General features: G+C 38.4%; 1 protein-coding gene across 1 annotated transcript; it reads right to left on the bottom strand.

Annotated features, from left to right (window-relative positions):
- Positions 1–689: 689 nt before the first annotated feature.
- Positions 690–20,254, bottom strand: LOC113640524 (cytosolic phospholipase A2 zeta-like). Its single transcript, XM_027143027.2, has 20 exons — positions 20,249–20,254; positions 19,055–19,127; positions 18,572–18,708; positions 18,093–18,221; positions 16,643–16,683; positions 14,933–14,975; positions 13,807–13,858; positions 13,527–13,666; positions 13,033–13,125; positions 11,457–11,491; positions 11,213–11,351; positions 10,324–10,460; positions 9,760–9,982; positions 9,261–9,375; positions 8,997–9,134; positions 8,799–8,906; positions 8,227–8,397; positions 6,103–6,272; positions 3,403–3,589; positions 690–2,286 (listed from the first exon to the last, which is right to left on the bottom strand). Exons 1-20 carry the CDS (start codon positions 20,252–20,254, stop codon positions 2,069–2,071), a joined length of 2,355 nt encoding a protein of 784 aa, XP_026998828.2. The 3' UTR covers positions 690–2,068.
- Positions 20,255–26,985: the final 6,731 nt, after the last annotated feature.

Raw genomic sequence — 26,985 nt, 5'->3', positions numbered from 1 at the left:
GACGTTCAGCTTGGGACAAATAAGGAAACCTTTTAGGCTAAAGAATCACTAAAGAATTATATTTTGTTTATACAAAGTTTGTGGTGTTTGGCTTGTGTAGAAGAGTCCGTGTCGATTCCCAGCCCTGCTCCTGGAGTCATCCTGCTCATAGTAGTGTTTTCCCTTAATTAGTAAAGTACACCTGACTCACTTTTACACTACCCTCCATATGGTACATGTAGATCATAAACCCTAGCAGGCTGAGATTGTAGAGTTTAAATCTGAAATGTAGCGCACGCTGACACAAAGTGTGGTCTGAAATGACATTTATTTATTTATGATGGATTAATATAGACCGGTGTTTACAGGAGCTCCACTTACTGAGATGTAAAGTTTGAGTAAAATATATTTTTAGCAGCTGCATGCAGAGTAGAATGTAATACATAACATCACATAAACTGTGTGCATATGGGCAATGCTAACTTATGTAGTACAGTCTTTTTGTCCTGATTTAGACACCAGGCATTATATCCATCAATCATATTGTATGAAGCTTTAGAGCCTAAAAACAGTTGTTTACAGCATAGCTTGGATACTTATTAAAGAAATATAATAACAATAAAAATTATAGGATGGAATAGCAAAAGCAATTTGATTGATATTTATCCAGAACAGACAGCGAAATTTTTTTGTATTCCTCCAAAACCACAACAACTTGCCAACATTTATTCCATTATTCATTTAGAGGCAGACAGACAGGCAGACATACAGACGGATGGATAGATAGATAGATAGATAGATAGATAGATAGATAGATAGATAGATAGATAGATAGATAGATAGATAGATAGATGGATGGATGGATGGATGGATGGATGGATGGATGGATGGACGGACAGCCAGGGTCACATTAAGTTAAATTTGCTATTGAGGTGTGACAGGACACATGTTCTGGTTGAGATGAACACATGTTCACTTGCATATTTTACACGAGAGACTTAAAAGGACACTGAAAAATGTTTATTTGTACATCTTATGCCTTTATTATTTTTTATTTTTTTGTAGTTTACATGCTGAAAAGAGAGAAAGAGACGAGAAATAAACAGCGAAAATACATCTGTATGAAGTGTGGCCATTATTTCATTAGACCAGTGCAGCTCTATATTGTGTGTTTTCTCATTTTTTAATCTTGCTAACTTGCCTTCTTACATAATTTCATCTTAAGATAAACCTCCAGGAAACAATTACTATAAACTAGAAACTTGTAACTACTCTCACCATCTTCTCTTTTTTTCTCTCTCATGAAGTTTAACAAAACAAAACAAAAAAATCCCAGCTTGTCAGTTCCTTGGAGTTCTGTCTTTTCTAAGCACCAGTAACTGTATCTTCCTTTCAAAACAAAGCAAACGTCACCGTATTATTAACTAAAAGCCATTTATATTGTGCAGCCTCCGTACAAATCTATAACTAATATTAAGCACCACCTTCTGATCGACCAGAATTTTACCTGGCGTGAAGCAGACGTTTAAATCCGAACAAAGCGAATCGAATCTCAAATACAATACAATACAATACAGCTTAACATAATAGAAATGGAATTGAACGCAAGATTAAACAAACATGCTTTGAGATCATTTGGTGTTAATTGGAGTTGCAGCTACAGGACTAAAAATCCCATACAGACTTGCTTTTATTTAGCTAAGTTAATTTTGGTTATAAAAGTGATGTAATGTCTCACAGAAGGAGACTGAAATGTGTTGGAGAGCTCTTTCTGCACTTCCTTATCAAGCCATCTGGGTCACATTTCCAGTGTAAGTTAATTATAACAGGATAACACACACTGAGTGATGTAAAAGATTACCGTAAAAGATTATATGATCTTATCGAGAGTTTACGTTGAGCTTAGTTACATTTCCAGATCATTCTTTTACCCTCCAGTCAATTCCCTAACCGTAAGAGCTCAAGTTGCTGCTACAATTATTATGCTTTGAATATAACATTATGTATCAATGCTATCCTTGATTATTAGCGTTAGAAGATATAAAATGACGTAACGTGCTGAAGTGTTTTTACTGTGGTAAATGTGCTTTTACTTTTCTTTGCCAGCGAGCTCTTTTCTGTTCAGGGCTCTCTCTAGAGCACACACAATGCTCTCTAGGTTGTTGGAGACATTATAACAGGTGAGGTCCACCAATCTCTGGAAGTCCTCGGAATCGTATGTGAGGTTTGATGTGGTGTATGGAGAAGATCCAGAGCTCACGTCGACATTTCCGGCCTTTAGTTCCTCCCTTCCCTGTCTCTTCACTCCTGCAGAGGAAACATACACATCAGTATCAGTATCATATCAGTATCAGTATTATCCAAGTTTATTATCTAAGCTTACTTCATGCTGTCCTTGTGTCTGAGAATTTCCCATCGATTAGCATTTCTAAATTTATTCATGGCAAAACATTGTGCTTTTTATCCATCTATAGTTTATACATCTATAGTATTTGGAAACATACACATCAGTATCAGTATCATTTCAGTATCAGTATTATCCAAGTTTATTATCTAAGTTTACTTCATACTGTCCTTGTGTCTGGGGATTTCCCACCGATTAGCATTTTTAAATTTATTCATAGCAAAACATTGTGCTTTTTATCCAACTATAGTTACATTTAATGCCACAGAGCTTTGTATAAAATAAAAGATGATACAGGGCTGTCAAGTGTCACACATTGAGAGTGACAGTCACGCATTTTGGTCTTTTGTCACGCTCTCCCGCCACACATCATATTTCTCACGCAGAAAAAAAACGTTTTGACTAATTATCATATATTTAATAAGCCGCAGCGCCCAAAATATATCAGTCCGCACGTCTCAGTTCTTAGTCGAGCCTGACACTTATCAGACAATGAAAAAAAGAGGCTACACAATAGCCAATCAGAAAATAGCACTATCTGGGTAAGATTTAACGCAACAACCAATGAAAAAAACACATTCATTAGCGAGGGTATTTTCGATGGTCGGTTTGTACAAAACCTCAACACGAAACAGCTCGTCTCTGGACGGGACATTGTCCTCAATCAGGACACTAAAAATGTCTGGGCTTGAGCTGAACTGTTTTATATGGGAGCAACATTACAAATGATAAAGGAGTCCAAAAAGACAACAAACACTTACAATAAACACCACCAGTCATAATCTCTCTCTCTCTCTCTCTCTCTCTCTCTCTCTCTCTCTCTCTCTCTCTCTCTCTCTCTCTCTCACACACACACACACACACACACACACACATTAATAAATGGAAATTAAACAAATACTTTGTATTAAATTGCTTGGAGCCTCAAAACTTGAGAGCCCTGATGATGTTAAAGTAAAACATTTCTGTAACAAATTGCCTAAATAAATTATGTAAGCAAGTAAATCCCTTGAGTTTACCAGGTGCTTTAAACTCTTTAAAGGAGATGTTGACCAATGGGAAGTGGACCACTATGGGAGCGTCGGGATTCTCCTCGTCCTCAAACACGTACACTTCCTTCGGTGGCTCACCATCAAACTTGCTGAAGTCTATGTTTGGGAAAGGCAGCTCTCGGTCAGCGCAGTATTTCTGAGTCTCCTTAAGGATCTGTCGCATATGAAAGTGAATACAAAATATGTAAAGGAGACACACAGCACATGCAAAAATACTTATTTTACTCAGACTCATGTTTTAAGTGTTACCTGGTTGAAAGTACTGGAATTGAACGAAAGGAAGGCACAGCGTGTTTATTAATTCAACTCAAAACTATAACTAAAACTTCAGTAACACCTTTATCCAGGAACACTGGTGCGAAAAGGAAATACACCCTGTAGGATGTTGGTACATCCCAGAACCTTAAACACTCAAACAATCACACAAATTTACACAGAGTGACAATTCATTCCTTCATTCTTTCATTTTCTGCCGCTTACCCGATCTACCTCGGGTCACGAGGAGCCTGTGCCTCTCAGGCATCATTGGGCATCAAGGCAGGATACACCCTGGACGGAGTGCCAACCCATCACAGGGCACACACACACTCATTCACTCATGCAATCACACACTACGGACAATTTTCCAGAGATGCCAATCAACCTAACATGCATGTCTTTGGACCGGGGGAGGAAACCGGAGTACCTGGAGGAAACCCCTGAGGCACGGGGAGAACATGCAAACTCCGCACACAAGGGGGCGGTGGGAATCGAACCCCCTAACCTGGAGGTGTGAGGCGAATGTACTAACCACTAAGCCACCGTGCCCCCCGCAGGGACAATTTAGAGCCACCAATATTTTTGAATGAAACTCAGAGAACCACAAGAACCCGAGATACTGTAGCTTGTTACACTTGAAATCATTGAATATTCCGGCTAAACAGAATCATGGGTTATCTTGTTTGAGGTTTCACACTGCTCATACTTTACCCGGGATTAACATTTAATCCTGGATTTTCACAATTCTGACAATTCACATTGTACTTTGTGAAATCTGGGTTAAATGTTCATATTTGCACCATCAGCAACCATGATTAGATAAATACAGTGTGCCATAAATAACGTTTTGTCTCGCAACTTCACATCAGTAAGGAAAAATGCTCAAAGGCAAGTAAACTAATAAAACAACTCTAACCGTGGGTAAAACAAATCGCAATGCTATCCCTGCTTCTAAATTAGTAGCGTGAAACATTAACCACTACTGCATGGTTAAAGATGGGTTTAGAATAACGATAACTCGGCGTTAAGAGCAGTATGAAAAGCACTAGGATTAAACCCTTAAAGCTGGGGTCTCCGATTTTTGAAAATTGCTTCAGAAAACTGAGTCGGGCCTAATACTAAACAAAAATCAAAACAAACGTGTAGCCAATGAGCAGAAAGGGGTGTGTCTTGTTAATATGGGCGGAGAGAGTGTGTGACATTAACAGAAAGCGATTGAAACATTGACATGGAGGATAAAAACATAAAGAGAAGAAAGGCTTACGATAAGGCAAGAAGTAGGACGTGTTAATATAGGATCAGCTTTCCAGCACTGGAGAGAACTGAAGGAGCAAGAAGTTGGCCACATATTCACAGATTGGAGTTTCCCGAGTCAATAACTCCTGAGCTAAACGCTGTTACTACACAAATAACACCTCTTTTCTATCGTAGTAATGTAGAGAGGCAGCTACAACCGCGTTTTGTGTAGTAACAGCGTTTAGCTCAGGAGTTACTGACTCGGGAAACTCCAATCTGTGAATATGTGGCCGACTTTACTTAAGACGCCGAGGCGCTTTTTTCCTTCTCGATAGGTGAGTAACGTTGGTTTTGCTTTGTTACACAGAACTAATATATGCCTTTGTCCTTTACATGATTATGCTTGTGTGTCATTTTCGCTTGTTTGTTTATCTGCAACCGTATTGTTCTTCCCTTCAGCTATGATAAAGACATATTTCTTTCCAGTAGTTGCCTGGGTTACGTATGTATGTGTGGGCGGAGCTATCAATACAGGGGTGGGACCCATTTAGGTTAGGGGCGTGTTTGTTTTGGTGATTTTATATGTCAACATTGGTTTTCAAACAACGGAGACCCCACCTTTAAGCTTGAACTTGTGGGGCAGCAGCTTCAGTAAGTGTAGCACTAAAATAATTACTATACGCTATGTTTTAGCTTTGTTATTGCCTTTCCCTCTTTTTTCCCCTAATCTGAAACGTCTGAGTGTGAAAAAGTCATAGATATATTTCAATAAAATGAATAAAAAGCTCTCTGTATAATATCTATATCATTCTATATCAGTATCTATAATGGTTAAATAATAGAATAAAACGAATAATAATAAACATTCGATTTAATCTAATAACTACAATCCACTGATTACTGTGTATATTTTATCGACCTTTATGTACAGTATATTGTAAATTATGCATAGTTTCATCCACCTCTGTTCACTATACAATGTTTCTGGTATCACTTTAAACCGGAGACGAATGCATCGTTTACTCAGTCGTTCTCAGAAATTTTGATCTGGTGCAAATGGTGGAAATAAAACGTTACTGTTAAAGTGAAAGACTGTAAATGCTACTATTTATTATAGCGTCCAATGCTGTATGACTGAATGCTAGAATACGAGTTCTGTTCTATATTTCTCACCTTTAGATGATCCTCATCCCAGGAGAAGCTGAGAGACAGAACGACGTTGACGTTTCTTTCTGGCCTCAGCACAGGAGGGAAGGCGGAGTTGAATTCAAATCCAGCATCTACCAAGTCAAGGGTGCGGTCCATCGGGGTCAGCCTGTTCGGAAACGCGTCCAGGTTTGTCTCTGTAAACAGTACACAATCAGAGCAGACATGATATAATCGTTTGGTGAAAAAAAGTACGATTCAACATCTTACATCAACAAACATGATGATGCTTTTTCAGACTGGAAATGCTCCTCTTGCTCCACACACACACCTACACACACACACACACACACACACACACACACACACACACACACACACACACCTACACACACACAAATCATCTGTGTATTTGGCAGTGGAACAAAAATGGCATTAAGCTGATTGCTAGCCCATCATCGAAAGGGCAAATGTTTACACAACGGCAGTGTGAAGGCCACATTGCCACTCATTGTGCAGATGATTATAACAGCAGTGATTACCCCATGCTTTCTGCTTATTAGCTAAATAACAAAACCCTACACTCATTTAATCAAATGTCCTCATGGAAGAATAGTTAGCACAGGAATGTACAGACCTTAACTAAGTATTTGTACTTTCCTTTAATCTAGTCCAGAATGAATCTGACATTGTAGGATATTAATAATAGTGTATATTATTGTATGTTAGTGTTATCTATGGGGGAGGTCGTGGCCTAATGGTTAGAGAGTCTGACTCCTAACCTTAAGGTTGTGGGTTCGAGTCTCGGGCCAGCCATGACTGAGGTGCCCTTGAGCAAGGCACTGAACCCCCCCAACTGCTCCACGGGTGCCGCAGCATAAATGGCTGCCCACTGCTCCGGGTGTGTGTTCACGGTGTGTGTGTGTGTGTGTGTGTTCACTGCTGTGTGTGTGCACTTTGGATGGGTTAAACGCAGAGAACGAATTCTGAGTATGAGTCACTATACTTAGCCGTATGTCATGTCACTATAGACATAAAGAAAAGTGAAACACAAACTCGTTTCAAAGCCCTGCTTAAATCATTTAGTTTATATTTTTATTATTTTGTATAATGATAACTGATGCTCATTAGCATGTTTAGTTAGTTCAGTTATACCACCTGAGCATTTATCACCGTTTCATTAAGGTTTATAAACACTTTTGAGGCCTGATTTTGTTCCCATGTTCAGTACTACATGTCTTTGTCATGTTACACTCCACAGTAGTTGTTAGTAGACACTCTGGGCTTTAAGACTGTGTAGTTTTTTTTATAAGGATTTCTGTTTTTGTCTTAGACTATTAGGGGCAATATATTCATAGAAGAGTTAACGCAATTAAAAAAAATTTAATGAAAATGTATCTTGTCAAAGTTATTGTTAATATCAGACAAATTTGTGCTCTGTGATGCCCCAAGTGCTTGTAAATAAACATCTAATATCTAATAACATAAGCATGAATTTTATTATTAGATGTTTATTTTTGATCAGACTCGCAGTCTGAAAATCATTCATTTATTTAGACCGCTTAAAAATGACCCATAAGTTGACATTAAAGAAAAAGGTTTCTTACTCCGGATAGGGTTTAAAAAAAAAATAAATAAAAATAATAATCTTCATAGATTATTCCAGGAGCACAAACTCGCTAATATGCTAACTAATTCAGCATCTTCCTCTAGAACGAAAATGCCGAAATGGCGATATTTCGAAAATAACAATGTGCTAAAATTCATGATGTTGAATAACTGACTATCAGCAAATATTCTGCAAAGCAAATCTAATGAATGGATAGACAAAATTTTATGTCTACACTTTTTAGTCTTCGGTCTTCTGTTGAAACCAGTTGAAGCGGCACACTGAAGCCTAAAGTTCAGACTGTCCTGTGTTCAGACGTAGGAGGACTAATGCTGTTAAGTCGGGCGCGATCACAATTATCAAGCCTCATCATCGATTTTCTGTGTTGGGAAATGGTTTCCAAGGCAATAGTCATTCAAGGGAACAAAAACCATTTTACTTTGAAAAATGGGATGTTTAAACAAAACAAGGAAAAGAAAACCATGAACAAAGTACACAAGGTGCTCATAACATGCCAATGCTAATAACATGAACATTCTGACCTTTTCTGGTGTTGAAGGTGGAGCGTTCGCTGTACTTGTTGTGTAGGAAGAATCCTCGCAGGAAGTTGTACACTTTGCAGATCATGGGACGCCCGTGCATGAAGTCGCTCAGTGTCGAAGTCTGTGAACCGAGCACCACGGTATCCAGGGTTGATTTATCATCATCTGTCTCTACATGCCAGAACACATGTCACTGAGGATTAGTTACTCTTTACTTTGCACTTAATGCAAAGAGGGTGTGATGTGCCTAGTGCTTAAGGTGTTAGTCTATTGATCAGAAGGTCATGAGTTTGAATCCCAGGTCCACCAAGGTACCACTGCTGGGCCCCTGAGTAAGGCCCTTAACCCTCTGAATGAATTGAAATAAAAAAGTAAGTCAGTCTGGATAATGGTGTCTGCTGGCTTAAACAGCTGTGTTATTTGTATAACTGTAAATTACCGTAAATGAGTTATACATGTTGAGCAAAGAAAAAAAAAAGATTTATCTTCTCTTCCGTGCAATGCTGCACAGGAAGCACAGGAAGTTGAACACACTGGGTGCGAGACCTGAGCTCAGCGCTTCTGCTGCTTACCGATGCTAGAAGCATCTTCCCCCAGCCATGAAGTCCAGGACGGCATCGATCCAGTCACATGTTTCCAGAGCAGCATCAGGCTCGCAGAGAAGACACTGCTCCACGTGCCTGTGTTGTTAAATTAGCATTAGTTAGACACTATGACACATAATAGGTTAATGAAAATTCACGAGGTGTAATGATACAAAAGTGATTGACCCAAAAGGAAGGAGACGCGTATCTCAGGTAGTTTCTTAACCAGATGACCGAGGTAATACTCGCTCCCGAAATGTTCTGAAGGCACAAAGCCTCCATATTTGGGGAATCCCACCTCATATGGTGTAAATTCACACCACTCTAAAAAAAAAGAAAAAAGAGTTAAAACTATCTAATTAAACTTTATGTACTGTACATGCCTCTGAGGCCAATACTTTACTCTACTTCAGCCAGCTGTAAGTCTCATGTGTTACTTGTGGTCTTTACCAGATATTACTGAGCCTCCAGCATCCCTTTTCATGTTGACAGCTGTGTAGATTGGCAGAGGGTTCTGGCCCTCAGAGACCGCCCCCTGCTGGTCAGACAGTGTAGCTGTGTTTTTCTAAAACAAGAACAGGAAACATGTCAGACATTTTGTTATTTAAATAAACTGATAACTCATTACGATAACAGAACATAAATAAAGTAAACATTCACTAACACCTGAATTAACGCTTACATAAAATATGAACAAATCTTGAATTAATTAAGAGCTAACCTTGACTAGCATATAAGTAAGTCTTATAAATTCATGTGTGATAACAACTAGCTTGATGACATGATAGAATATGTTTGTAGGTTACATGTGGAAATAAACAAACCTGGGGAAAAAAACAAACTTGCTTTATAAGACAATATAAATTAAGCATGAATATAATATTATTTGCCCTATGACTGAAAAAAAATTGATCAGATTGATCACAATTTAATGAACAGAGAACCAGACCTTTCCATAAATAGCGTTTTCTATAATGAGGCCCCACATGTCGATCGGAGAGATATTATGACCTTCCTTCTGTTTCTGCCGCAGCTCGGAGTAGTAATAGCGCAGCCGGGTGGGTCCAAACAGAGTTTTGGTACCCTTAGAGAGTTCCTTCTTGACAGAATTAATTGCCTCATCCAGGTCTTTCTCTGACCAATGAGGGTCATTGTATAGATACGCATTAGTCCTAAAGCAGAGAAAGAGATAGTTTAGATTCATACACTTGGTTCTATGGCAAATTGGATGTTGACCCAAAGAGAAAACACCAATAAATAAATAAATAAATAAATAAATAAATAAATAAATAAATAAAAGAGGCAAAACTGTCTGAACATGTGCTACTCAGATTGTTCACATTTTATTCAGCCCCTTTGCTTCATTTTGCATTAACGTCTCCTACTCTGCATTGGTGTCTATTATTATATGAGCAGATGTCATGCAAATCTAGTGTATACCTAGTTTTTGTGTATCAAGCAGCAAGGTAAATATATAATGTGTATAAGTTACTGTGCTCTATTTAGTACCCACCAGGTGGAGCCAGACAAAGAGGTGATGTAGCTGATGGCATCCAGCAAACCAAGACTCTGCAGTCCTTTCAGACAGCCGAACATGCCTGTCATGGCCCTGGAGCCACCTCCTGTACACACCACAGCTACTGTTGGCACCTAAACACACACAATCCCACATCCACAGTCAGTAAACATCCCTGCACAGAAGAGTACATTTACTTTATTGGGTAGCATTTCTGTCTCATAGCTCCAGGCTCTCACTTTCAGTCCTGAGCTTGGGTTACTTGGGTTTCACATATTCTGCGCATATCAGCATAAGTTTTTTTATGGGTTCTCTGGTTTACTTCCATCTCCCAGAAAACATGCTGGTGGGTGTACTGGTTATGTTAAATTGTTCTATTTCAGACTTGTGTCTAGGTGGATTCCTGTCAAAGATCCCTAGGATTCTGGACCCAATGATACCATGACCAGGATTAATTCATTCATTCATTCATTCATTTTCTACCGCTTATCCGAACCTCTCGGGTCACGGGGAGCCTGTGCGTCCTCAGGCGTCATCGGGCATAAAGGCAGGATACACTTAAGCAGAATTTATTCTGTTCTTTAAAATTGTGTTTGACTCTAATCTTTTTGTATACAGCATAAATGCAAGCAGAATCCTCACATTACACTGCTACATTTTTAAAAAATCTACTATGAGTCATTTAGGAGCAGCTTATTCTGCAACAGAAATAGAAATATTATGATCTGACATTCTGGCCACAAATTAACATTATACATATGATCTATTTAACATGTTAAGCAGGCTGTATATTTTTCCCACATGTGTAAATTCTTCTCAAATTCTTCTTTCTAGATTTGCTTGTGCGTATTTAATAATATGTTCCGATCTCTTTGTATTACAGTACCTTACTGGGATGGAGGGGAGATTTGAGGTTGAGTATTTTCTGCAGTGCACGAGACACCACCTCTCTCCTCTTCTCCAGAAAGGCCTTCTCCTCTGCAGGTATGTCAAAATCCAGACGCACCTTCATGTCCTCCTCGGAGCTACACACACACATAGACATGTTATTGCATCTAACAGTTTATCAAGGAAATCATTACTTTATAAAATAACTGTTAACACACTAAAAAGGTTTAAATAATATCTACCTCTCTACTGTGTTCACCTGCAAATTCACTGTATCCTGTAGAGTAAAACAAACAGATTCACTCGGGGATCAAAATTACTGCTTACAAGGAGATTTGAGGGGAAATGTAATGACCTAAAATTATATTACATTTACATTTACAGCATTTGGAAGATGCCCTTATCCAGAGCGACGTGGAAAAGTGCTTAAGTCTCTTTCATTGGATGCATTAAACATTAACTCTGGTTCATTAGGTCACATACTTAAGATACCATGAGTCTAAAACACTGTGTATATATGTTAGTCTGCTAGAATATATTGTGATTGATTTTTATCTTGACCAAGTTACTTTTATTAGTATATAAATCTCTGCATGGCCTTGCAACATCTTACTTATCAGATTTGTTAACTGAACATCAAACGGGAAGAGCGTTGAGATCAACATCTCAAAATTTACTTAAAATTCCAAGGACCAAGTTAAGCTGGAAAGGGGATCGTGCATTTGCAGCAGTAGCACCTAGACTTTGGAATAGCTTTTCCATGTACGTCAGGGATGCTGATTCCGCACATGTTTTTAAAATACAACTTAATACATACTTGTTTTCCATGGCATATCCCTCTTGTTGAAATATATTTTATTATTACTGTTAATGTGTGTATCGCTATTATTAAAATTATATTTATTTCTTTTTTATACTTGGATGCTGTAAAGCACATTGGTCAACATGTGCTGTTTGAATAGTGCTATACAAATAAAGTTGACATTGACATTGACATTAAGTTATCAAAATAGCGTAGAAATAATTTTGGAATCGAATTCTTCCTCAAAAAAATTATGTTTATAAAAATAAAGCTTAAATGTCTGTAAGGAGCTTGGATAGTAAGGTATTCCTTATCGCATACCTGTCTGATGTTCCCCTAACTAGATGTCCTATAGATTTGTCTGTATAGTCTGGTCTATTGTCGTTATCGTTGTTAACCTTCATGTTATCGTTGTTAGTGGTCATGTTTATGTTGTAGATTTCCAAGTAATGTTATTGCTATGCCAAGCTATGTCTAGATTTTCTGTTTATAGTAAGTTTGTATTAGTCTTGTGTTTTGTTTAAATTAAAAGCGTTTGCACTGGAATCCCTGTGTTTGGGTCTAATTGCTGATAGTATAAGTTACAATGACATTTTAAATAATATGAATTGTTTTAGCTTTCTAAAACACAATATGCTGTCATTTTGGTAAATCTTTATACAGAAAGATAGCAGTCATGATAATTATATATACAGCTGTTTAAACATTTTAACTTGTGTGTTTATTTGGTTATCGGTTGTTATTATTATTATTTTTTAAATGGCCATACTCAACATCATATGCTCGTTGCTGATTGGCTACAGCATGTGTGTCTTATAGAAAGATGAAACAAATCTGATTTATTTATTTGTTTATTTGTTTGTTTGTTTGTTTGTTTGTAATTATTTTTAAGGGCATTCATGTGATGAGGTTGTAAATATGCTGTCACTAAAGAATGACCAATTATAATTAGTAAAATCACTTGAAAGCATTGATAACAGTCACCTTTGCTAGGGTGTGTTAATGTCAGTCATTACCTTTACTTTGGGAAAAGAGAAGGTGTACTCTGATGTGGAATCATTGGACAGCGGGGACACCGGGGGTGAAGTGGAACTTGCCTCCTTCCCGTCCTATTCCGAAACAAATCACACAATTATCAACCTCATCTAGAAAAATCATCTAGATCTAAGCATGTTTTGTCACTGAAATCAAATCAATTGTATTTCTGTAGCTCTTTTAACAGTACAACGCAGCTTGACAGAAATCCAGAAGCAGGTTTATTAGATGCAGAATAGACAGTGGCAAGGAAAAACTCCCCGAGACCTCATGAAATTTCACTAGCAGTGGACTCAGAAAAGACTTATAACCCTGTATGATATTTAGGTGTAGAAGACCAGCATTGCTTCTAGAAAGGTTCAGAGGTAAAGATCCCAAACTGTTGCATTCAGAAACCTCTCCTGCTTTGTTCTACCCTGAAAAGAATTCCATTGTTTAGTATAATTAAGGAGCAAATGTAAGGAAAATCATCTACCGCTTGAAGTTCAATCATGGGCTCCAGGTCTTTGCTGATGTAGTAACGGAGAGTCTGCATGAGGTTGCTTTTCTGGGCAGTTGAGATGATTTGATCTTGGTTATACGCCCCTCGCAATGTTAACAGCATGTTCTTCCCGACTAAAATCCACACAGACACACATTAAAGATATCAGTGCATCGGTGCCACACACCTTCTACAGTGATGTGAGTTTTCACTTAAGCTGTCGGCGATTAGACTTTTATATTTTATTATGGACAGACAGTTTTAAACTTCTTACCCTCAGGTGGCAGTTTGTCAATCTTCACCTCCACGATGGAAAGCTTAGCTGCCTAAAATCACAGTAAGAAAATTCTGATGCATCAAAATGTTAGAAAAGTCTTTGTCTGAATGAATCTATATAAATACAGGTAGTTAGTTTATTATGTATTACCAGAATGTCTGTCTTTGTCTGTCTGTCTCTATCTGTTTATCTCTCTGTCTCTCTGTCTGTCTGTCTGTCTGTGTCTGTCTGTTTGTTTATTTGTCTGTCTCTATCTGTCTGTCTGTCTCTATCTGTCTATCTGCCTCTGTCAGTCTCTCTGTCTGTCTGTCTGCCTCTGTTTATCTGTCTGTCTGTCTGTATCTGTCTGTCTGTCTCTATCTGTCTGTCTGCCTGCTCTGTCTGTGTGTCTCTCTGTCTGCCTCTGTCTGTCTGTTTGTCTGCCTCTCTCTGTCTGTCTGCCTCTATCTGTCTGCCTTTCTCTGTCTGCCTCTCTGTCTGTCTGTCTGCCTCTCTCTGTCTGTCTGTCTGTCTGCCTCTCTCTGTCTGCCTCTCTTTCTGTTTGTCTGCCTCTATCTCTCTATACAGAAGGATCTGTGCTGTATGCAACGTTTGACATGACAGATTTTTAGGTTAAAAAAATCTAAAAGACAGAAGGTAAAAAGAATAAATGAAAGTAGCTGCTGAAGCACATGGAGAGATTAAAATAACATATCTACACGTGTGCTCTGGTTACTGATTTCTCAATTTAACTCAAAAAGGTGTTTTTTGACTGTTGCATGATGACGGATGTCACATCTTTCCATGCCGCATCACAGTGTAGCTTAGCATACTCAGAGGAAAATGCTATCCACCCTCTTATACATACACAACGCCTTGCGACTGGCTGTTGTCCACACGCCATGTTTAAACGGGACCCAGACAGTATGTTTCTAGATAAAAATGAACTGTGTCATTGTGTGATCAGATAGATAAGCATGTAGTATAGTTTGCAGTAAGGATTGGACCTTCTCCCTATCCTCTACATTTCATTTGTATGGTTGTATGTTGAAATGTGTTTTAAATAATCATTAATAAGAATGTGGAATGTGTGGTGTTGTGTTTTGCATGTACTTTGCATGGCTTTAATCGAAACTGTACTTACCACAAGAACTCCATTGGAGAGATATTCTCGAGATGCTTCAGGGCTGTAAAACAAGCATAAAAAAGGTTGTTTATTTACTGGTATTGGAGAGGGTATCATTCCCATCCAGAGTCTGATTACAGTGTTACTGTCTCTGTGGAGTTTATGTGTATGTTTGTCTGTTTCCTCGGGTTTCCTTCCATCTCCCAGAAAATGTACCAGTAAGTATTTTTTTTTTTATTTTGTTGCATTGCTCATAGATGTGAATGTGATCATGTGTGTATTCCTACACTGTAAAGCTCTTCAGGATGGCTAAATGAACATTCACCGGCTGCTTAAAAACATAAGGCAACTCAACATGAAGATACGCTTTGATTCAGCTCACAAGGAGCCAAAACAATAAATGACTTCAGTCTTTATCTTTCAAAACTTAACCTGAGTTTCTCAAAGAAATATGTTAACGTGAATTAATCCGTGGGTGGGGGGTCACGACACGGCGGCTTATCGGTTAGCACGTTCGCCTGAACCCTCCAGGGTTGGGGGTTCGATTCCCGCCTCCGCCTTGTGTGTGCGGAGTTTGCATGTTCTCCCCGTGCCTCGGGGGTTTCCTCCGGGTACTCCGGTTTCCTCCCCCAGTACAAAGACATGCATGGTAGGTTGACTGGTATCTCTGGAAAATTGTCCGTAGTGTGTGTGAGTGAATGAGAGTGTGTGTGCTCCCTGTGATGGGTTGGCACACCGTCCAGGGTGTATCCTGCCTCGATGCCCAATGATGCCTGAGATAGGCACAGGCTCCCCGTGACCCAAGAAGTTTGGATAAGCGGTAGAAAATGAGTGAATGAATGAATGAATTAATTAGGCTCTCAATGTTTACACAGCGATTCAGGGATAGGTTCCCGTTCCACCTCTGTCCTGGCCGGAATAAATCTATTACTGAAAATGAATGGCTGGATATTTCTGTACTGCAGATCATCCTGAACTATAGCAACATTTCTTATATCTCTGGTATTCAGAATTATTTTTTTTTTTCTTCTTTCTTTTTTTTAATTCACTACATTTACACAATTAAGACTTGATGTTAACGCTTGGTTTTAATTATTTCAATTGACAATAAAAGATCTTTAAATATTTTTCATGCAGTTAATTAACGAATTCTAATTAAGTGTATAATTAAGCTGAAATAAATTCTGCTTAATTATGTGAAACAAATAGGTGGAATTCAGCCTCAGATCTGCCTCCTGACCTCAAGACAAGACTATTTATTATATCCCACCTGGCAATTAACATTCTTCTAATGTGTTCAATACAGTTATTGTGAGTGCAGTATTACTAATTAAATTTTATTTTTTCTTTTTGCCAGTGAAAGTCTTTCAGTTGTGGTTTGTATAACATGATTCTAGACCATGTGGATAATTAAGTGGTATTCAGCCTCAGGTCTACGATATTCAGGTCTATAATGGTCAAGGTCTGACCTTGGACACCATAAAAGGAACATTTGATTGTAAAATAACTAATCAAATTAATGTGAGATCGTTCAGGTCCTTCATCCCTGAAAGTCTACTCTGAAGCTTGAAAAAAATTGTGAGGAAACTTCTAGGATTTATACAATCTTTAAAAATGACGACAGTATTTCAGCTCTAGATGCACAGTGTACAGACACTTGGGAGGAAATAGAGTTTTGAGTTTTAAACATGGAGCGAATTTGATTTAAAGTCGTTTTTGGTCACTTACCACTCTGTGATCTCGAAATCCACCCACAGCTCATCCTTTTTCTGCGAACACAAGCAGAACAGCAGCTTGTTAACAGCTGATCACTACAAAACATCCTGTACGTATTTCACCACATTTCAGACGTAAAAAAACCCCATTAATTGCGATTAGTTTGTATTATATTGTCTCATTATTATAGATTTATAATCTGGTGCCTCAGACGGTAAAGGCACTGGGTCGTTGATTGGAGGATCAGGGTTCGAGCCCCAGCACTGACACTGTTGGGGCCCTTGAGCAAGGCCCTTATCCCTTTGTGCTCCAAAAGCATTGTATCATGTATGACCCTGTGTTCCGTCCCCAACCTCCAAAGTTGGGATATGTGAAGAAAGAATTTCTTTGTACTGCAATGTTTGTGACAAAAATTAAGGCTTCTGTTCTATTTTATTAATATAATGCTGCAGTTTGTTCAGTAGACATGTGAATTTTTATCATGTAACACGATGTAAACAGAGTTTAAACTCTAAATGCTGCAGTATTCATCACATCTAACACAAATGTGGAAACGTTTCTCTTTTTCAACACGTCACTTATTAATGACTGGTTATTTGTTCCAACTTAATAGCTCAGCTGTGATTGGTCAGAAGGTGGTGATTAATGTTCCTCTAACAGCAGCTCAGACAGTAGTTAGGCAAATCACTGGTTTATATTAATACGCTAATTATAGTGTGTGACTATTTTAATAGTAAAGACTTTAAAAAAAATATCTGTGTTACAGAAATCTTGAAGAGAGGGCTTTATTTTCTCAAAAATGTAAGAAGCTGACTGGCTGGGAGAATATACAGTGTATTAAATTGTTTGATGGACGTTAAACAACATTCATTCATTCATTCATTCATTCATTCTCTACCGCTTATCCGAACTACTCGGGTCACGGGGAGCCTGTGCCTATCTCAGGTGTCATCGGGCATCGAGGCAGGATACACCCTGGACGGAGTACCAACCTATCACAGGGCACACACACACTCTCATTCACTCACACACTCACACACTACGGACAATTTTCCAGAGATGCCAATCAACCTACCATGTATGTCTTTGGACCGGGGGAGGAAACCAGAGTACCCGGAGGAAACCCCCAAGGCACGGGGAGAACATGCAAACTCCACACACACAAGGTGGAGGCGGGAATCGAACCCCCAACCCTGGAGGTGTGAGGCGAACGTGCTAACCACTAAGCCTTTAAACGTTAAATGATTACAATGATTAAGTTTTATGTTATGTTCATTCAGAATTGTTATCTTCATTTAAAGCTGAGAGCTTTAGCGCTTTTAACACTGGACATTGCAGCTTTACAGGAATATAACTATTCAGAAAAATATTATTTGAACTGAAGAATTGATTTGAATGAAAACGTGTCATTATTTAATAAATGAAAAATGATCTTGTTGGCTAATCAATGTCCTATACTGACCTTGTCATCAGTGATGAAGACCTTGGTCTCCTTCTTTCCCAGTGTGAGGTTGCTGATGTCGAAGAAGAGCCTAATGCAGAGGTCGTCTTTCCGGAGATCCTCATCATATACGTCTAGCTCCAGAATGTTCTAGAGAAAGACATAGCAGAATTTATAAATTTTTTTTTAATTAAATGATCTTAAAGTTTGTGTTTTACAAATGCAATTAGATATATGATGTAATCCATGATGCTTTTGAGAACCATTTTTGTGATATCTAGATAAAGAGAAAACAGTGTACAACTTTGTGTAGAACTTCAAGGACTCAGAAAGCATCTTATTTTGTTGTGTGTGTGTGTGTGTGTCTGTCATGGAGAACATGATAAAGAGCATAACACACTTGATCAGTTAATTAGAAGTAGCATATAGAACCGTATCTGAGATATTGTTGTAAGTTTTATTTGATGACATGAGATGATCTCCTCTCCCAGGCGTCTCACCTTGACGTGGCTGTTCACACGGAAGTGGAAGGTCTCGTTCCACTCAGGTGAATTGGAGTTTGGAATGCTTTTAGTTCTCACAGTATCCACCGAGGCCGTGGGCATTCTCAAGATCACGTAGAGGTCAGACTGAGAAACTGCAGTGAGTAGAAAAACATAGTGTAAGCACCTTAGAAAACAACAAAGCTGGATGTTAGGCCTGTTAGTCCCATGGTTTCATTCTGTACCCTGTAAAAGTAAAAGCACCCTGTAAAGTTTATGTTGGACAGAAATGGAGGGACTCAGCAGGTGAGCTATCAAAATCCTCACACTCTGTATATATAACTATCTACATGTTTTCTTTAACTGCAGTATTGGTGAAAAGCCATCACATGCTGCCTGATGATGGTTTTGGGTAGTTTTTCACATGTTCCTATCATCTCTGATAAACTTTACTTATACAGGTTTAAAGTGTGTGTGCTGTGCACTGAATGACACACATACAGTAGTCATGCGAAGAGCTGAACTTCGCTCGCAGCACCGTGACCGCGAGGTCCCAACATGGTGCCACTTCTTTCTGTGGGAAAAAAGTGAAAACAAGAAGAAATTGAATACACAAAACTTTAAATATTTCAATGAAACCTATTGAACATCTCTGTCTGTCCGTCTGTCTGTGATTCTACAGATAAGCAGACAGTCAAGCTGGATTAGTGCTCTCTCTCTCTATTATGGACAGATATAAAAGAGAAGACTGTCTGTCTGTCTGTCTCTCTGTCTGTCTCTCTCTCTGTCTGTCTGTCTGTCTGTCTGTCTGTCCGTCTGTCTGTCTGTCTGTCTGGCTGTCTCTCTGTCTATCTATTTTTCTCTCTCTGTCTATATATGTAAAGACTTACACAATGAAGACGACTGTCTGTCTCTCTGCCTATCTCTCTGTCTATATATGTTTACTGAAGCAATGTAAAGATATAAATGATGAAGAAGACCATCTGTCTGTCTGTCTGTCTGTCTGTCTGTCTGTCTGTCTGTCTGTCTCTCTGTCTGTATGTAAAGACATACACGATGAAGAAGACTGTCTGTCTCTCTGTCTCTCTCTGTCTATCTCTCTGTCTATATATGTTTACTGAAGCAATGTAAAGATATATAAATTGTGAAGAAGACCTGTCTGTCTGTCTGCCTGTCTCTTTGTCTCTCTATACGACTATTTAAACTATGTACAGACATGATAGCGAAGATTGTCTGTCTGTCTGTCTGTCTGTCTGTCTGTCTGTCTGTCTGTCTGTCTGTCTGTCTCTCTCTCTCTCTCTCTCTCTCTCTCTCTCTCTCTCTCTCTCTCTCTCTCTCTCTCTCTCTCTTTCCAGACACAGACAAGAGGGACAGATTGAATAGACTAAATGTCGGTCTGTCAGTGGCTGCTTATTATACAAATATACATATAAAATGACAGATTATTTAGATAAACAGTCCCTTAGATTCAGGTTCTTCCTTCATGTTCATCACTTCACCAGATACCAAACTTTGACAGCTTATAACTGTGATCTGCGTTCTCATTGCTTTGTTGTCCAAATTACCAAGAACCCACCAAAGACTATATGTCGATTCCATAATTGTTAATAATATCAAGCATATCACACATGTGCACATAGCACAACATTCTCATTGCTCACCAAAGACTAGATTAAAAAAAACAGAAATTAGTACCTTCATTGCTAACAGAAGAATTTTCCTTGAACACGGAGAAAGGAGAAGTTGTTCGTTTAGCTGATGAGGATCAGATACTCTCGATCTGTTTGAGCTCTACTTTATATCTCAGAACGACATGCCAGGGCGGGGAGGGATTGAGAAACGCCCATTTCAGATTGCCTAAGAGACAAAGTGCTGTATGTAGGATTTTAAGATAATATGATAAAACCTTTAAGATTCCACAAGAACACAAAATATGAATGGATTGTCAGGGTGGGATGGATGGATGGATAAATCGATAAATAAGACTGGATGGATGGATGGATGGATAGATAGATCAATGAATGGGACAGGCAGCATGGAGTGGTGGGTGGATGGATTGGGATAAGCAGGATGGGTAGATGGATGGATAACTAGGTTGTGTTGTAAACTTTTTTCCAGAGAAGACCAGGAGACTTGGATATCCTTGTGCAGTAGTCTTTATTGTAGATACACGATGAAACGAGTCTGCAAGTCAGAGCGTACTGGCACGGGCGCTGCAGTCATCAAGTCTGACTTAAAGTTGTAATACATTGTAAATATACATATTTTAGGGGGGCAGTCCCATCAGATAGCGACAAAACACTCGGGCGACAATCAAAATATGAAAGGATGTAACAGCCCCCTCACCAGATCCTGGACTTTCACCATTAATCCCATTAACATAACAGTCTTTCTCAGACCTTTTCATTAACATAGAAATGAGTTCACCTCTAATGCTTGGCATTCCTTCTTGACTCGGACCTTGAATCAGACGGCCACCTTAAACGACGGGACAAATGGCACAAAGAGACAAATGATACCCTGAGTTACCTTGCCCCTTTCCTTTCATATTAATGAGATACAGGAACCACAAATCTAATGTAAAGTTTGAATTTAACTAGCATTTTAACTCGATTTCGCTTCTACATGATACACAAAAATATGCTAGAACTAAAAGAAAATAAAACTTCAAATTATTTTCCCACAATTCCCCCTTTGAGAGTTCTAATAACTCTCACGATAGATTTAAGTCAATAGTAAGTAAGTAAGTAAAGTTTATTTATATAGCACCTTTCACAGATAGAATCACAAAGTGCTTTACAAAATATAACAATAAAACTTAAAAGTCTTACAAAGTAAAAAGAGAAATTTATAGAGATGATAAAACTACAATTATAAAACAATAAAAACACACTACAACAGGGATGAAACCATAAAAGCCCAATCAGCTAAAAGCTTGTCTAAATAAGAGTGTCTTCAGTTGCTTTTTAAAGGAATCAGCAGAATCAGCCACACGCAGAGACAGGGGCAACGCGTTCCACAATCTGGGGGCCACAGACTGAAAAGAAAGATCCCCACGAGTTTTAAAATGGGTTTTAGGGACCACAAGCAGATTTTGACCTGATGACCTCAATGCTCTCGAAGAGCCATAAGGGGTCAACAGGTCAGTGATGTACCCAGGAGCATTCCCATGAAGGGCTCTATAAGTGAGCACCAAAATTTTAAAATCAATTCTATATTTGATTGGTAACCAGTGAAGAAGTATAAAACTGGTGTGATGTGAGATCTTCTGCTGGTTCCAGTTAAAAGCCTCGCTGCTGAATTCTGAACAATCTGAAGACGATTTAAATCACGTTTGTTAAGACAGGTAAAAAGTGAATTACAATAGTCCAAACGTGAAGAGATAAAAGCATGTATAATCATCTCCAGATCTGCATTGGACAACATTTTCCTCATTTTAGAAACATTCCGTAAGTGATAAAAACAGCTTTTAACCAACTGTCCTGAATGTTGACCTAAAGACATGGATTTATCGAATACAACATCAATAATAAAAAATAAGTTAAAGTCATGCTGAGTTTTCTATTTACAAAAAATATATCTGGCCTGAGTGCTTTAACATAGAGCCAGTATTCTTGCAACTCTAAGATGCAGGCAAAAAAAAAACTTTTTAAGGGTAATAGTTCTTTGTTGTTTTCTGGAGTCCAAAGCTTCTGCAGTGCACACTGTAGCTTGATATATGATTTCCCTTTTGTCATCAGGTAAATGAAGACAGTAAGAATTGATATTGTCTGCCAGTCCTGAGCAGTTGTTCTGCAGATGTCTTCAGATGTCAGTGCTTTGGTGCTTCTGTTGTCTTGGTTGTCGCAGTGCTTTTCAGTCCTTGTGTCTGTAACACAAACATAAGAAGGCGAGCAAGAGAGAAGCAGGAGAGCAATATTTCCATACTACAGTTAATATTCAGAATCTATGTGATCGTATATTATTTAGTTTCAGAATCTCTGTGATTGTATAGTTTTTTTTTGTTTACTTTCCCTAATCTGTAGTGTTATGACACCTAAGGACCAGTTAGGTAGGGATAAGCTAATAAAAGGGGAATTCTATAAGGAAGTCTTGACCACCGGGTTGACCCCCGAGGCCTACTGCCTTCGGTTCCTCCCTGGGCTCCTTACTGGTCTGTGTGTCCTAGTCCATCACTGCAGTTGATGAAACTACTTTACAGTATGAGACATGAGTCCAGCTTTTTCCTTTACATAGTAGCATTCTGGCAACTTTCTTCACTACTTCTCCTGTAAAATACGTCCTGTTTGCTCTCTCTACTTGACCTGATTCTGTTGGCATACAACACAGCGTTTGGCTGTCTCTGTGGCTATACCTCTAAAAGCCGGATTCCTGGATTCCACCAGTGATTTCAAGTCAAGTCAAGTCAAGTACCTTTATTGTCATTTCAACCATATATAGCTTATATATTGTTATATATTGCAGTGCACAGTGAAATGAGACAACGTTTCTCCAGGATCATGGTGCTACATAAAACAAAGACAGGGCTAAGGACATGTAAGTAGTCTTAGCCACATAAAGTGCAACTGTGCAACCTGGTGCAACAGTGCAGGACAAGACAAACAAGACAGTGCAGGACAAAAGACAGTGCAGGACAAAAAACAGTGCAGACAATAAGTTACAAGACAATACAAAAAGTACAAAAAATGCAATACACAAAAGACAATAAACAGTAACAGAAACAGCGCCGACCGACCGGTGTAAATATTGTGTGTGTACTGTGTGTAAATAGTTTGAATGTTCAAACAATATTTCGTGCAGTAAAAGAATGAACAGCAGCAGGTTCTTAGCAGCAGGTCCTTTGGATTATATATAGAGTTGTGCAAAAAAACAGCAGATGACTGAAATATTAGTGACATTAGTGACATTAGTGACATGACATACGGCTAAGTACGGTGACCCATACTCAGAATTTGTTCTCTGCATTTAACCCATCCGAAGTGCACACACAGCAGTGAACACACACACACACCGTGAACACACACCCGTATGTGCGAAATGGCTGAGATATTGTACAATATGTGTAAAAACAGCTGAAGGTTGAATCATTTGACATAGGTTGAATCATTGCTGCTGGACTAATGTGACTTAAGTTAAGTAACTGCTGAGCCAAATATGGCAGAAGTGATTCTGGTGCCATATATTGTGGGAAAATAATTTGAAGTCATTGTTTTATTTTCTTTTAGTTCTAGTATATTTTTGTGTATCCTGTTGAAGCGAAATCGAGTTACAATGCTAGTTAAATTCAAACTTTACATTAGACTTGTGGTTCCTGTATCTCATTAATATGAAAGGAAAGGGGCAAGGTAACTCAGGGTATCATTTGTCTCTTTGTGCCATTTGTCCCGTCGTTTAAGGTGGCCATTTGATTCAAGGTCCGATTCAAGAAGGATTGCCAAGCATTAGAGGTGAACTCATTTCTATGTTAATGAAGGGGTCTGAGAAAGACTGTTATGTTAATGGGATTAATGGTGAAAGTCCAGGATCTGGTGAGGGGGCTGTTACATCCTTTCATATTTTGATTGTCGCCCGAGTGTTTTGTCGCTATCTGATGGGACTGCCCCCCTAAAATATGTATATTTACAATGTATTACAACTTTAAGTCAGACTTGATGACTGCAGCGCCCGTGCCAGTACGCTCTGACTTGCAGACTCGTTTCATCGTGTATCTACAATAAAGACTACTGCACAAGGATATCCAAGTCTCCTGGTCTTCTCTGGAAAAAGTTTACAACAGTTGGATAGATTGACTGATAGATGAATGGGACAGGCTGGCTGGATGAATGGATAGATGGATGGGATGGGTAGGATGGATGGATTGATAGATGGATGAATGGGACAGGCAGGATGGATGGATGGATGGATGATGGATGGGATTGGTAGGATGGATAGATTGATTGATAGATGTATGTGATAGGATGGATAAGTAGGATGGATTGAAATATGGATGAATGGGACAGGCAGGATGGATAGATGGGTGGATGGATGGATGGATGGATGGGATTGGTAGGATAGATTGATGGATTGATAGATGGATGTGATAGGATGGATGGTTGGACGGATGGATAGATGGATGGGATAGGTAGGATGGTTGGATGGATAGATGGATGGGATAGGTAGGATGCTGGACGGATAGATGGATGGATAGGTAGGATGGATTGATAGATGGATGAATGGGACAGGCAGGATAGATGGATTGATAGATGGATGTGATAGTATGGATGATGGATGGAGAGATGAATGGATATAAAGATTAATTTGCCAGAGGTGGGTAGCAACACACTGCAATTGTACTGGAACAATTGTACTTTTCAGAGTAGTTTTAACTGGACTTACTTCTTCTCTTACGCAGGTTCATTTTTAATCACAGACCTTTACTTTTACTTCACTTCATTCATTTACATTCAGTTCCTCCATTACTGTTAAAGGGTAATGAGTTCACCTGATTCAGAGTTCAGACCATCGAGATGTTTCAGCACTGTTGTTGTTGCGTCCTGATGTCTAGACAAGAAATAATTAGTGTTCGTAAGTCAAGAATCAATGCTATTGGTGAACGTCTGTGCATTTAACCGCATTTAAACCGCTAGACAACGAAACTGTCCCGTCATGTATAAAATGGTGTCTGTATAATTATCTATTGGAATATTTACAATTACAAAACTATTTCTCTTTAGTAAATTAAATATATTAAGAAGTGTTTAGTCTCCCATACAGAAGATCCCACAATTATATTTTACTCTTGGAAATATTTAAATGCAGTCATTATAATTAAGTAAAACATAATCTGTGTATAATTAAGTGGTGTTTTTTCTCAGTCCTGCCTTTTAACCTCGGTGTAGTTTGGGTTTCTTTAACCATAATGATGATCTAAACAAATCTGTAATACACATTAGAGTAGCCTGACTTATACACTGCCTTCTCGAGTACCAGCATAAAACCATATCTCTGGTGGGGTTTGCAAAAAAAAAAAATGCTTTATGTATGTTACAATTCTCATTATTGTTAAATGAATGTGTTAGCAGAAAATTCTACAGGCTATTATAATAGAAAATATTCCATTTTGACTGCAGCTGAACCTTCTGGAACGTAACAAACCCAAAAACTAAACTAAAATATTATTAGTTGACTTTGCAGCTTAACTGGTGGGTTTACAGTAAAATCACTGATTTTATTTCCCTGGATTTTGACCCCTGTTTTTTATTTTATTTTATTTTATTTATTTATTTATTTATTTATTTATTTATTTATTTATTTATTTATTTATTTATTTATTTATTCTATATATCATCTTCTATACTGTATATCTCCCTTACATTTTACTGCCAGATATTGCATCGTGCTGCAATGGATTTCTGAGAAACTACCAATAAGGACACAATGGATTAAAAGTGAATTGACATTATGCTTTTAGTCACATTGATTTGTTCCTCAATAACAAACCATTTCATTTTTTAAAAATCGGGAATCCTTAGTCACCGAAGGACATAATTATTATCACACTACTATTTTTTGCCATTTTTCCTTCACGTGATATGACAAAATATTTAGATACCACAAGCTCATAATTTCATCCAAAATTCAAAATTTAAATTAGAGAACAATTAGAGAGAACAGAAGAAGATTATGACTAAAACGTTGTGGTTTTATCTGCTAGCAGAAATGAGTAGGAAGTGTTCAGGCCCTTGCTTTGAATTGAATGTCTCAGTTTTACACACGCTGGTGTAATCCTGGTCCACTCTTCTTCCAGTTTCCTCCATAGTTCGCTGACTGTAAAAGGTTTCTTATAGTGATCAGTTTATTGCCAGAGATTTTGAGTTGGTTTGCATTAGGACTCTTGGGTGGCCATTTCATTATTTTAATTTTCTTCATTAAAATTCACCGAACTGCTTTACCCACTTTGCAGTATGACAAGGCATTTACATCACGGCATTGAGCACACGCTCTATACATTTTTATCTCATTCTATACATAACGGAGCAAATGAGGGTTAAGGGCCTTGCTCAGGGGCCCAACAGATTTAAAGACTTTGAAGACTTTGGCAGGAAGGAATTAGTGTTAGGTTTGTGGTGAACTCAGAGTTTGCGCTGACCTATTAGTTCCTCAGGAGCTCTCGGTTACACAACTATAAACTGTCGTAGAAAGGACATTGTCCTTGACATTGACATTATTTCCTGTTCAGTATCACACAAACGTGGATGAGGTCCACTTCTGAGTCTGGTTCCTCTCAAGGTTTCTTCCTCGTATCATCTCAAGGGGTTTCTCCTCACCACCGTCACCTCCGGCTTCTCATTAGTGATAGATGTTAGAGATAAATAACTTAACTTTAAACTTTAAATGTTTGTATTTATTTATATTCTTTTTTAAATTTATTTTTCTGTTTCTATACTTATGTA

This window comes from Tachysurus fulvidraco, chromosome 12, assembly GCF_022655615.1.
Source record: "Tachysurus fulvidraco isolate hzauxx_2018 chromosome 12, HZAU_PFXX_2.0, whole genome shotgun sequence".
Classification (NCBI taxonomy): domain Eukaryota; kingdom Metazoa; phylum Chordata; class Actinopteri; order Siluriformes; family Bagridae; genus Tachysurus; species Tachysurus fulvidraco.
This window is presented reverse-complemented; position numbering and strand designations above follow the sequence as displayed.